General features: G+C 42.9%; 1 protein-coding gene and 1 non-coding gene across 3 annotated transcripts in view; both read left to right on the forward strand.

The window, feature by feature from the left end:
• ERBB4 (erb-b2 receptor tyrosine kinase 4) overlaps positions 1 to 13,368 on the forward strand; it is a 1,221,345-nt gene that overhangs the window by 881,172 nt on the left and 326,805 nt on the right. For both annotated transcript variants that reach the window (XM_038749108.1, XM_038749109.1), the window contains exons 8-9: positions 9,283 to 9,396; positions 12,140 to 12,266. In XM_038749108.1, coding sequence (XP_038605036.1) covers positions 9,283 to 9,396; positions 12,140 to 12,266 — 241 coding nt within the window. The remainder of the gene's footprint in view (positions 1 to 9,282; positions 9,397 to 12,139; positions 12,267 to 13,368) is intronic.
• On the forward strand, positions 1,132 to 1,268 carry LOC119931214. The gene has a single exon (XR_005452069.1). It is a non-coding gene; the product is annotated as a small nucleolar RNA SNORA7 (small nucleolar RNA).

Raw genomic sequence — 13,368 nt, forward strand, 5'->3', positions numbered from 1 at the left:
AATTTTGGAAACTCAAGGTTAATGGTCTGTGAATTGTCATTTTCTTAGTAATGCTCTTCCTTTGGTCATATCAAATAATGATCTGTGCTTCAATAGCTTTCTTAAGCCAACATCTTGCACTGTGGGAATAAGCAGTATCATAAGGATGATCTCCTCAGGGAATCATCCTGGATGGACATATGATTGTAACTGTGTAGGTGGAAGAGTGAACCTTTGCTCAGCATTGTTTCACATCAAGTTCCTTGGAATCACCCCAGAATAATAGCTGATGCCAAGCTGCTCTTAGACATCTAGTATAAAAATGTCCTTTTTTGGGAGGGAAATGTATTTACAAATTCCCAGTTCTGAAGGGTTTCCATTATGATTTCCCAACATTGAAAAACAAAAGCTTCTCATTTCCCTTTCAAATCACATTTTGTAAACTATCCTCTATCACAGGGACAGAATGCCTGTGTCATGAGCTATATCTGGTCCTTCTAGGAACCAAAGGAAGTTCTCAAATCAGGGGGTCCAGAAGAAAGGCAGAGAAGCAACATGACGTAGTGGATAGAGCCCAGGCCTGGGAAGCAGAAGGTCATTCTTTCAGTCGTATTTATTGAGTGCTTACTGTGTGCAGAGTATGGGTTCTAATCCTGGCTCTACCACTTGTCTGCTGTGTGACCTTGGATAAGCCACTTCACTTCTCTTGAAGCAGCATGGCTCAATGGAAAGAGCCCGGGCTTTGGAGTCAGAGGTTATGGGTTCAAATCGTGGCTCCGCCAACTGTCAGCTGTGTGACTTTGGGCAAGTCACTTAACTTCTCTGGGCCTCAGTTACCTCATCTGAAAAATGGGGATTAAAATATGTGAGCCCGCCATGGGACAACCTGATCACCTTCTAACCTCTCCAGCTCTTAGAACAGTGTCTTGCACATAGTAAGCGCTTAACAAATACCATTACTATTATTATTATTCTCTGGGCCTCAGTTACCCCATATGTAAAATGGGGATTAGATTATAAGCTCCACTTGGGACAGGTCTCTGTCCAACCCAGTTTGCTTGTATCCACCCCAGTGCATAGTACAGTGTGTGTCATATAGTAAGAACTTAACAAATATCCCACTTATCATTTACAACTGCTACTGAGCATTGCCCCCTCTCAATATTGCACCTGGAGAGTTTCCAGTATTCTACCAGTCTCGACTACAGGAGAGAGAGCGAGCAGAGGCATACCCATTCCATTCCTAGCTGGGGCAGGGGCTAGCGAGTGGAAGGCAATCTCCTACAAGTCAAAACTCACTTGTGCTGGGCAGCGGCAGCAGCAGGGGAGAGAGTTGAGGGCAGGGACCTAAGTCTATTGCACAGAAGAAGGCAATCCTAAACCACTTCTGTATTTTTACCAAGAAAACTCTATAGAGACATTGTCTCTATGGGACATTCTGGGAGAGATGTGTCCATGGAGTCTCTATGGGTCAGAAATGACTTGACAGCATAAGGCAAGACTGGACAGTGTGAGGAAAGCAGTGGGAAACAGAACCCAAAGAGAATTGCTAGGGGTTCAGGCTCTCAGCACCCTCAGAGGGGAAGTGATATCCCACAGTTCAGTGCCCAGCACTTAGTACAGTGCCAGGCACAGAGTAAGCATTTATTCATTCATTCAGTCATATTTATTGAGCACTTACTTTGTGCAGTGCACTGTACTAAGTGCTTGGGAAGTACAAGTTGGCAACATAAAGAGATGGTCCCTACCCAACAATGGGCTCATGGTCTAGAAGGGGGAGACAGACTACAAAGCAAGACACCAAATGATTACCATAATTATTATATTCATAATTGTTCTAGCCACTAAGCCTGATGGCATCCAGCTCCTGGCTATCTCAGCCACAGCTGCTCTGTCTTGTAAGGGCACCAGGAGGCAGTAGCTAGGCTCTCTCCTACCCCTCTTCCTCCTCCTCTCCCATTTCCTCTCCCCAAGTCTGGAATTACAGGTAGAGCCATGTTCCATCCCAGCTGTCCATCACTATACCCAGGAGGAATCCATCCTCGTGCTGATTTTCATGGCTCCCTCTAAGGGCAGAGGGACAGTTGTCTGTGAGGGATAGATCAGGGGGCTGGACCATGGGGGAGAGGATGAAGAGGCCAGAGGAGGTTTCGAGTTATCATCCCACAGTGGCTTGGGCTAGAGAACCACCATTAGCTCTTCTCTATTGGCTCATTACCCCTTTCCCTTCTTTTCCCTTTTTTTTTTTTTATGGTGGAGAGGCTCAGATGAGGAAAGAGCAAGGAGTGACCAGTAGGCGGGGTCAATCAATCAATCAATCAATCATATTTATTGAGCGCTTACTATGTGCAGAGCACTGTACTAAGCGCTTGGGAAGTAAAAATTGGCAACATATAGAGACAGTCCCTACCCAACATTGGGCTCACAGTCTAAAAGGGGGAGACAGAGAAAAAAAAAAAACCAAACATACTAACAAAATAAAATAAATAGAATAGATATGTACAAGTAAAATAAATAAATAAATAAATAAATAGAGTAATAAATATGTACAAACATATATACATATATACAGGTGCTGTGGGGAAGGGAAGGAGGTAAGATGGGGGGATGGAGAGGGGGGCGAGGGGGAGAGGAAGGAAGGGGCTCAGTCTGGGAAGGCCTCCTGGAGGAGGTGAGCTCTCAGCAGGGCCTTGAAGGGAGAAAGAGAGCTAGCTTGGTGGATGGGCAGAGGGAGGGCATTCCAGGCCCGGGGGATGACGTGGGCTGGGGGTCGATGGCGGGACAGGCGAGAACGAGGTACGGTGAGGAGATTAGCGGTGGAGGAGCGGAGGGTGCGGGCTGGGCTGTAGAAGGCGAGAAGGGAGGTGAGGTAAGAGGGGGCGAGGTGATAGAGAGTCTTGAAGCTGAGGGTGAGGAGTTTCTGCCTGATGCGCAGATTGATTGGTAGCCACTGGAGACTTTTGAGGAGGGGAGTAATATGCCCAGAGCGTTTCTGGACAAAGATAATCCGGGCAGCAGCATGAAGTATGGATTGAAGTGGAGAGAGACACGAGGATGGGAGATCAGAGAGAAGGCTGATGCAGTAGTCCAGACGGGATAGAATGAGAGCTTGAACGAGCAGAGTAGCGGTATGGATGGAGAGGAAAGGGCGGATCTTGGCAATGTTGTGGAGCTGAGACCGGTCACACTTGCTTTGTCCCAAGGTCGAGACCCTCCAATTCCCTGGCCACTCCTGCCAGATGGGTCACTTCCTGAGGCTGCTCACGCACCCCCGGTGCTGATACCACACGTTGGGAAGCATGAGGAGAGTGAGACATTCAGAGATTCCCTCAGATGGCCAGTGAAGAGGGGAGCTGAGCCCTTTCCCTGTATAAACACCACATAATCCCCAGACTCAGGAGGGACCTCCCAGAACTGGCCCAAACTACAGGTAAACCATTTATTTAGAAGAGCTTCACTGATAGAGTCCAGCTTGAAGCAGCTGCAGCCTGGAAGACTGTGAGCCCGCTATTGGGTAGGGACCGTCTCTATATGTTGCAAACTTGTACTTCCCAAGCGCTTAGTACAATGCTCTGCACACAGTAAGTGCTCAATAAATGCGATTGAATGAATGAATAAATGGAAGAGACACTCCCACCGACCTTGTATGATTTTCCCTCTGTGAACCAACTCTTCAAAGGTTCCACCTTGTTGGCTCTTCTGAGCAAAACAGTAGATAACCCTTTGTTTGGTGAAAACCTGTGCTGTGTTATTGTCCAAGAGATTACTCATTTGTGGGGCTCAGGCCACTAACTGATAACTATAATCATTGTTTCTGGAGATATAGTCAGATATTTATCCTTCTTTGAAGAACTGATTCTCACTCCTGACTTTTTAAAATTTGTTCTGTATACTGTAATTGGAGTCAAGGTGATATTGTTCTCCAGCCAAAAGTAGTGAATTATAATCTCTAGCATATTATTTAGGTATGCAAGGTCTAGTGGGTGAAATAAAATTATAGAGAGCTTGGAGAAGATTTATGTAATAAAACTTACCTAAGTAACCAGGGCATTTACTTTTCAAAGGAAGTTTTTTTGAAGGTCAGCAGAATAGAAAAGCAGCATGGCCTAGTGGAAAGAGCATGGGCGTGGGAGTCAGAGGTCCTGGGTTCTACTCCTGGCTCCACCACCTACCTGCTTCGTGAACTTGGGCAAATCATTCAATTTTTCAGTTCTTCGGTTCCCTCATCTGCAAAACGGGGATTTAATGCCTGCTCTCCCTTCAATTTAGACTGTGAGCTCCAGATGTGACCCAATGGCCTTGTATCCACCTCAGCACTTAGTACAGTGCTTTGCACACTGTGTTTAACAAAAGAAGCATGGCTCAGTGGAAAGAGCACAGGATCTGGAGTCAGAGGTCATGAGTTCAAATTCTGGCTCCACTAATTGTCAGCTGTGTGACTTTGGACAAGTCACTTCACTTCTCTATGCCTCAGTTACCTCATCTGTAAAATGGGGATTAAGAATGTGAGCACCCTGTGGCACAACCTGATCACCTTGTAACCTCCCCAGCACTTAGAACAGTGCTTTGCACATTGTAAGCGCTTATAAATGCCATTATTATTATTAAAGAGCACTTTTATGTAATAATAATTACATATTATTAAGTTATTATTATTAGGTCCCTTAGAGAAGAAAATACATTGAGATTCTTATTTCTATCCTTTTTGAATTTGTTTTAAGTCAAAGTTGTGGAGGAGTAAAGCGATATTTGCTGGATTGTACTCTCCCGAGCATCTAGCACAATGCTCTGCACCCAGTAAGTGCTAAATAAATACCACTGATTGATGGATAGCAAATAGAATATTAAATCTTGTTGTCACATAAACCCCATACTGATCCAAGACACACATGCTCACTTGTACAGTAAAGCCTTCTGAATACTTGTGGAGGACACTCAGTTGGAAAAGACCAGCTATTAAGAACTCATGCCCTATGGCATTTATTAGTTGCTTTCTATGTGCCAGACACTGTGGGAAATGCTGGAGCAGATTCAAGGCATTCAGTACTGAAACAGTACCTGTCACCCATGGGGCTCACAATCATAGATGGCAGAGACAAAAAGCATTTTATTTCCATTTTACACATGGGGGAACCAAGGCCCAGAAAGGTTATGTGATTTACCCAAGGTCACAGAGAAGGTAAGTGGCGGATTGGGATTAGAACCCAGATCTCCTGACTCTTATTCTTTACTTCATTCATTCATTCATTAAATCGTATTTATTGAGTGCTTACTGTGTGCAGAGCACTATACTAAGCGCTTGGGAAGTACAAGTCAGCAACATATAGAGACGGTCCCTACTCAACAATGGGATCGCAGTCTAGAAGGGGGAGACAGACAACAAGACAACACACTTTCCTTCTGACTCATGCTCTTTCCATTATAGAAAGTTAAGGTCTCAGATCCCAGGTGTCAGGGCTGCTAGGGATCTTGAAACATAAATCTGGGCTCTCTCACTTATTTTGCTCTGTCAGAGCCCAGGCCTGTTGACTAAGACTAAGTTAACCCAAGGGCTACTCAGACTGAAGCCCAGGGCTCAAGATTTATGCAGGGACTAATAATGTAAGCAAAAAACTACTTTGTCTAACAGCTCAGGAGAGTAGAGGAACAGTAGAAGCAATAAACCTCAGTTTTCCAACCTTTCCTGACTTAATCTGTTCCTAAAGAGTTCACCATGTTGCCTTTTTCTGGGATTGCAGTAGCATTAGTCTGGCCCTCCACCTCTTAGCACTCAAGGCTGTAAACTGGTTGTGGGCAGGGAATGTGCCTACCAACTCCGGTATAGTGTATTCTCCCAAGTGCTTAGCACAGTGCTCTGCACACAGTATGCTCTCAATAAGTATGGCTGATCGATTGATTTATGGGTCAGAATCAGTGAGATACCAACCAGTATATTTGCGCCTCCATGACCTATAAATTGATCCTTTGGGTTGCGACAATTCTGTCTGTTTTGCTACAGTGCAACGCGAAGCCTTTATACATGGCCAGGAGCAGCAGAGAGCACCAAAGAATCTTGACCAAAATCCTGCATCACTGGAAAGAAGGGAGATAACTTCCCTACATTAGTTACTATACTCTTTATCTTGGGGATTTCGTTGGCCGGGCCAGGCATAGGAACAGGCAATAAGGGGAGGCTGCCTGAGCTCATTGCAGAAGGCAATGGCAACATCAGAGACGTGAATCCAGATTATTTTCACTGAGGTTCAGGTATCCCTTTGCCACCCCTGCTGCTCACTTGTTACTGTTGCTTTCACTTTCCCAGTCATGTCCGTTACTCTAATGGACTTACAGTCCCTGTCCCACTTGGGGCTCATAATCTAGGTGAGAATAAGAAGATTCAAAAGAAATAATAATTGCAAACAATAAGCAAAAGCATCAACAAACCAAGGCAACAATTCTAAGAGGTAGCTGAGGCACAGAGAAGTTAAGTAACTTGTCCAAGGTCACACAGCAGACAAGTGGAGGAGCCGGGCCCGGGCTCTAAAATCATGATGCTATGTGACCTTGGGACATTTTCTAGTCACTCCACCCCAACCCCACAGTACTTAGTATTTTTACATTATACATTATAAATTACTTATTTATATTAACGTCTGTCTCCCTCTCTAGACTGAAAGCTCATTATGGGCAGAGAATGTGACCATTTGCTTGGCACATAGTAAGCGCTTAACAAATACCATCATTATTATGATTAATTCTGTAGTACTGTGCTTTCCCAAGTTCTTAATAAACTGTTCTGTAAGTCCTCAATATATACCATTGATTGATTGATTGATTAAGCACTTACTGTGTGTGCCAGGCATTATGCTAAGAACTAAGATAGATACAGGATCATCAACGTGGCTTAGTGAGAAAGAGCACGGGTTTGTGAGTCAGAGGACGTGGTTTCTAATAGTGGCTCTGCCACTTGTCTGCTATGTGACCTTGGGAAAGTCACTTAACTTCTCTGTGCATCAGTTACTTCATCTGTAAAATGGGGATTAAGACTACCCCATGTGGGGCAACCCAATTACCTTGTAACTAACCCAGCGCTTAGAATAGTGCCTGGCACATAGTAAGCACTTAGCAAAAGCCATTATTATTATTATTATTATCATTTTTATTATTATCAATCAGACACAGTCTCTGTCCTACATGGAGCTTTCAGCCTGAGACAGAGAAACAGTGTGGCATAATGGCTAGAGCATAGGCCTGGGAGTCAGAAGGTCATGGGTTCTAGTCTCTGCTCTGCCACATGTCTGCTCTGTGACCTTGGGCAAGTCACTTCACTTCTCTGTGCCTCAGTTACCTCATCTGTAAAATGGGGATTAAGAGCGAGAGCCCTATGTGGGACAGGGACTAAGTCCAACCTGACTAACTTGTATCTATCCCAGTGCTTAGAACAGTGCTTGGTACATAGTAAGTGCTTAACAAGTATTATTATTACTACTATTATTATTACTATGACATGTAAAATGAATTGATCTTCAAGATGGGGATCCTTATACTCTCCACTTCTCCAAGCCAACAAGTCTTAGTTACGCACCAAGGCAGCCTTGGCAAGATCCTCAAGATTGTCAAGGTTGGAGTGATAGTTCAGTTCTGTGTGCCCTGTGATGCTAGGAGAGACTGGTATGGGTATGTGACAGCAGTTGCAAACCCTGGAACCTCCATCTTCATAGAGTCAGAGAGACAAGTGTCCCTCTCCGTCTGCCCACCCCTGGACAACAGAATCCCTTGAGTGGATATCTTACACTTTAGGTAATCCTCTTATTTCCTAGTTTCTGGGCTGATGTTGCTACTGATCAACTCTGTAGAGCAGAAAGCAGTTTTCTTGAGCCAAGCCGGTTTAAATGATGCTTCCTTTCTGCTGCTATTATCTTCCAGTGGTTTTAGGCTCTAACCTCTCATCAAGAAATGAAATGAACTGGAACTATTGAAGGCCCAACTAAATATCATGTAGTTCATTAAGTCCACAAATGAAATTCATACTGGCTGAGAGCATTTCAGGATATTGAGGATCAGCAAGTCTGGTATTGATAATGCCTAATGTATTCTTCTCAAACTAATATGCAGAGTATAAAGAGATGCTATCACAGACTGAGTTAGTGTAATTAAAGTAATGAAAGATGTATGTTGAATACCAAGTGTCTAGGGATATTATTATTATTACTAGTATTATCACTATCATTATTATTACATTTTCTAAGTGCTTATTATGGCAGAGCACTCTACTAAGCCCTGGATAAACACAGGAAGATTAAATTCAGACAGGTGCTCTCAGTTAAAGTGGGGAAATTCATTAATTCATTCATTCAATCGTATTTATTGAGCACTTACTGTGTGCAGAGCACTGTACTAAGCGCTTGGGAAGTACAAGTTGGCAACATGGTTCCTACCCAACAGTGGGCTCACAGTCTAGAAATCAACATATAAAATAGAAAAATGTCATGGAACCACAATGAAAACAAGCTAATATCAGATATTTGAAAATTCATAGTGAAAAATAGTCCAGTGAATAATTTTTGGAGGGATTGGCCCAAAGGTATTTCACCACTCTTGCTGCTAACCTCCTCATTGTGCCTCATTCTCTCCTGTCCTGCTGTCGACCTCTGGCCCACATCCTTCCCCTGGCCTGGAATGCCCTCCCTCCACAGATCCACCAAACTAGCTCTCTTCCTCCCTTCGAAGCCCTACTGAGAGCTCACCTCCTCCAGGAGGCCTTCCCAGACTGATTCCCCTTTTTCCTCGCCTCCTCCCCATCCACCCCCTCTGCCCTACATCCTTCCCCTCCACACAGCACTTGTATACATTTGTACAGATTTAGTACTGTATTTATTTTACTTGTACATATTTACTACTCTATTTATTTTGTTAATGATCTGCATATAGCTATAATTCTATTCTGATGGTTTTGACACCTGTCTACATGTTTTGTTTTGTTGTCTGTCTCCCCCTTCTAGACTGTGAGCCCGTTGTTGGGTAGGGACCATCTCTATATGATGCCAACTTGTACTTCCCAAGCGCTTAGTACAGTACTCTGCACACAGTAAGCGCTCAATAAATACAATTGAATGAATTTACTTTGAGGGGTCAGAGGAGAAGGGGTGGGGGCTAAAGGGGAGAGGTTGATGCTGTAAGTGAATAGAAGCTCAGAGACATGGGTTAGGAGGATACATAGCTACTTGGTTAACCATAGAAAACATTTCTAGAGCCCAGGGGTCTTTGTTGAACAATTGCTGGTGAGGCATTAATGGAAGTGCATGTTTCATGTTTTCTTTGCAGACAACTTTGTGGTGGATTCCAGCTCCTGTGTCCGTGCCTGTCCCAGTTCCAAGATGGAAGTTGAAGAAAATGGAATTAAAATGTGTAAACCCTGCACTGATATTTGTCCAAAAGGTGGGTTACAGCTAAGTATGTTTTATTTAGATCATCCTTAAATATACCTGAAATATTATTTTTACCTCATGGAAGAAAGATGAGTAATATAGTCAAAGGGCAATATCTTTCTACTTTGTAGCAGTGATAGTATTTATTAAACACTTTGTGTAGCACACTGTAGTAAGTGCTGGGGAAGAACACACAGGTAGGAATTAGACACAGTCCCAGTCCCTTGGGCTGTTACAACCTGAAAATAAAAAGGCAGTGAGGGGACTGGTGACAGACACAAAAGAAGAGTTTTTTAAACAATACATAACTTAAAGACAAAAAACAAAGCTCAGCAGTGTATCTTGGCTAAAAAAGCATCATTACAGGCTCCCCACAGCTCAGAGTCCGCAATCACAGCCACAGCCATAATGACCGCTATCACAGCAACTGCCACAGTCTTCCAGAGGTTTTGTGGAGACAGCGCTTGGTCCCATTCACCCTGGGGTGGTGGAAGGCAAGGAGGGGTGGACACTCCTCAGAGATCTGAAGGGAAGCCCAAGTGGGATCTGGGGGAGGTAGTGTGGTGGTCCCGTAGAGGAGGATGCCGAGGACATTGGCTATCCTGGTGGGAAAGCAGCAGTCATGAAGGATTCATGTGACAGTCTGGTGGAGAGCCACTGGTGAGTGCCCGGGTACAGCCGCCATCTTGTGGGACAGAGACCTGGGCACCATCTGCGGTGATTTAAGTCCACACGGCAGGCAGTGCCCAGGAAACGCTGGGAGTCAGGCCCAGGGAAGCACAATTGGGAGGGGGCAACTTCCTAACATCAGAAACAGCATAGCATAGTGGATAGAATATGGGCCTGGGAGTCAGAAGGACATAGGTTCTAATCCCAGCTCTGCCACATGTCTGCTGGGTATCCTTGGGCAAGAAACTTCACTTCTTTGTTCCTCAGTTTCCTCATCTGTAAAATGGGAATGGAGAGTGTGAGCCTCCCCATGGGACAGGGAATGTGTCCAACACGATTTGCTTGTATCCTCTCCATCATTTGGTACAGTGCCTGGCATTTAGTAAGTACTTAACAAATACCATAATTATTGTTATTACTACTATTATTATTATTATTAAGTACAGTGTCACATGGCTCTCTGGTGGGGAGATTCATCTCTTATCTAGCTTTGCTTTAAATAGAAATTCCCCCCTTAATTACAATTTGTCTATAAGCTCTCATTCTTTCTTGTAAAGAGTGAGATTTACTTCCATTATATTCTGAATTCATATCCATTATATTCATTGTACCCTTTACATCCATTTTTTGTGGTATTTGTTAAGTGCTTACTATGTGCCAGGCACTATACTAAGTAATGAGGTCAATACAAGCTAATCAGGTTAGACACAGTCCCTGTCCCACGTGGGGCTCACATTCTTAATCCCCATTTTACAGATGAGGGAACTGAAGCCCAGAAAAGTGAAATGACTTGCCCAAGGTCACACAGCAGACAAGTGGTGGAGCCAGGATTAGAACCCAGGTTCTTCTGACTCCCGGGCCCATATTCTTTCCACTAAGCCACACTGCTTCTCCAGTGAAACACAGATTTCCACAAACACCCATGATCTTTGGTGACCATTATGGTCTACAGTGACTTAATCAGGGGCTGATGTCCAGAGAAGCAGTGTGGACAACTGGAAAGAGCATGGGCTCAGGAGTCAGATGATCTGTATCTACCTCAGTGCTTAGAACAGTGTTTGGCACAAATACCATTATTATCATTATTATTATTATCATTATTATCTGGGTGCTTATCCAAGTTCCATCATTTGCCTGGTGTTCAACCTTGGATAACTTATTGGTGCCTCAGTTTCTTCATTTATACAATGTGGATTCAAACCTGTTTACCCTCCTCCCTTTGTGGAGCAGGGACTATATCTAGCCTGATTTTCTTGTATCTACCTCAGCACTTAGTAGAGTGATTGATACATAATAAATGCTTAGTAGATCAGTCAATCAGTGATATTTATTGTGTGCAGAGCACTATACTAAGTGTTTGGGAAACTAGAATACAGAAATTAGAATAGACACAATCCCTGCCCATGAGCGTTACACTTGACAGTTGCCACAATTAGTCTATTGAGAAGTAGTAAAGTATTCCTGTGAAAAAGTGAAAGCCAATTGAGAATCTTACCCCCCCTCCTAATATCAGTTATTCAACAATAGTATTTCCTGAGCACATAATGTAGGCAGAACACTATACTAAGCACTTGGATGTGTACAATAGTGGTGGAAGGAATGATTCCTGCCCCCAAGGAGCTTTCAATCTGATGGGGGAAACACTAACATCATTTATAAATGGAAGGAAGAATTTCTCAAATACAATGTTCAGTGCTCGAGTGTGCGAATTGATACATACAAATGGGCAGTGAAGGAGTTCGATTGCAACTGGAGATCTGCGTAGGGACAGCTGTTAAGCAATGGCGATAAAATTAAAAATCATTTTCAAAAGTACAGAACCGAGTTGCTAAATAGCACCTTGGGATTGAAAGAGTTACTGTGCTCAGTAAATGCCAAGAAATGACCTGGAAGAACATTGGTTCACTATATCGGAAAAGAAGAGGTCAAACTATGAACAAAATTTGTCAAGCGGAGTCCAGATCTCCTTTCAAGGAAGAGCTGTGTTTTCTCTTCATCTACGTTTACTAGTAAGGATGAATAATGAAAGCATATTGATGGGAGAGTGAAATGTGGTTAATTCTTTGGGGTTCTTGTTTCTACAGCATGTGATGGTATTGGCACCGGGACCTTGACTTCAGCTCAAACAGTGGACTCCAGTAACATTGACAAATTCATTAACTGCACCAAGATCAATGGAAACCTTATCTTCCTGGTCACTGGAATTCATGGGTCAGTGCTAAAGCTTTATGCCTATCAGTACTAACTTTGGCCTTCCATTGACTCTGGACAAAGGTGTTTGTGTTCATGTATGTGAAAGAGGGAAAGAGAGGGGGAAGGAAAAAAATTAATAGATAAAATGTTTGGGATATATTCAGTGTAATCGAGTGAAACCAAATGTCGTGAATATTTTCTCAATTTTATGGGTTTTTTAAGTTTTAAAATATCATGATACTAAAAAGGAGACATTTTGCAATGGAGAAACAAATGCAACTTTAGGGTTAATGAGATTGTTATTCTATCCCTTTTGCCTACTAAGTGGCAGCGCATTTAAAATGCATTTGTAAACCACAGAGCCTTTAAAAATGGGTGAAGTTTGAAGATGCAAGAGAATTAATTTCCGAGGCCTCCCTCTGGCATTTTCTAAAACATTTTGCCTCTTCTTTTCCCCAGTAACCTGGACTAAACTATCAGTAGTAAGGAAACTAACAGCTAGAGAAACTCACTCAGAATTTGGGGTTTGGTGGCAAATTATAAAATCTGGTTTGTGAATCTGGGTAAGATGTTAAAATAATGGTTGAATTCCAGCTCCCACTCTTCAAACCCTTGATTTTGAACAAAATGGGATATGGTTTTACCCCATTGAGGATCACTTATTGTTTGAAATCTAATTTCACTGAGAATTGTTACTAAAGAGAATAAATCATTTGGGCTACAGTATATCCTCATACTCCTTTCTGGGGAATTTTATTTGGCTACTTTATCTTACATTTCTTTTCATTTTATTATTTCTATGTTTGTACAGCTCCTGCCCTGATTGAGCTGTATGGTGATTTTACATTTTTATAGATAGGTGCACAAACAATTTCTGCACTCCTTCATTAGACAACCACCTGCAGCTTTTAGCTGAGAAAACAACAGAATTTGTGTTTCTGAGATGCAGTAGATACATGACTTTATTGCTTTGAATTTTGTTTGATTTGGATTAAATAGAGGTCCAACTGAAATCTCAACTCCCCATAATTCAGCAGAAGAAAGAGCATTTTATTAAAGAAAAGTTTTCTTGTACGATCTTTACCCATTTCAGTGGCACTCACAGTTCAGCACACATCCA

This window comes from Tachyglossus aculeatus, chromosome 7 (genome assembly GCF_015852505.1).
Source record: "Tachyglossus aculeatus isolate mTacAcu1 chromosome 7, mTacAcu1.pri, whole genome shotgun sequence".
Taxonomy (NCBI): Eukaryota; Metazoa; Chordata; class Mammalia; order Monotremata; family Tachyglossidae; genus Tachyglossus; species Tachyglossus aculeatus.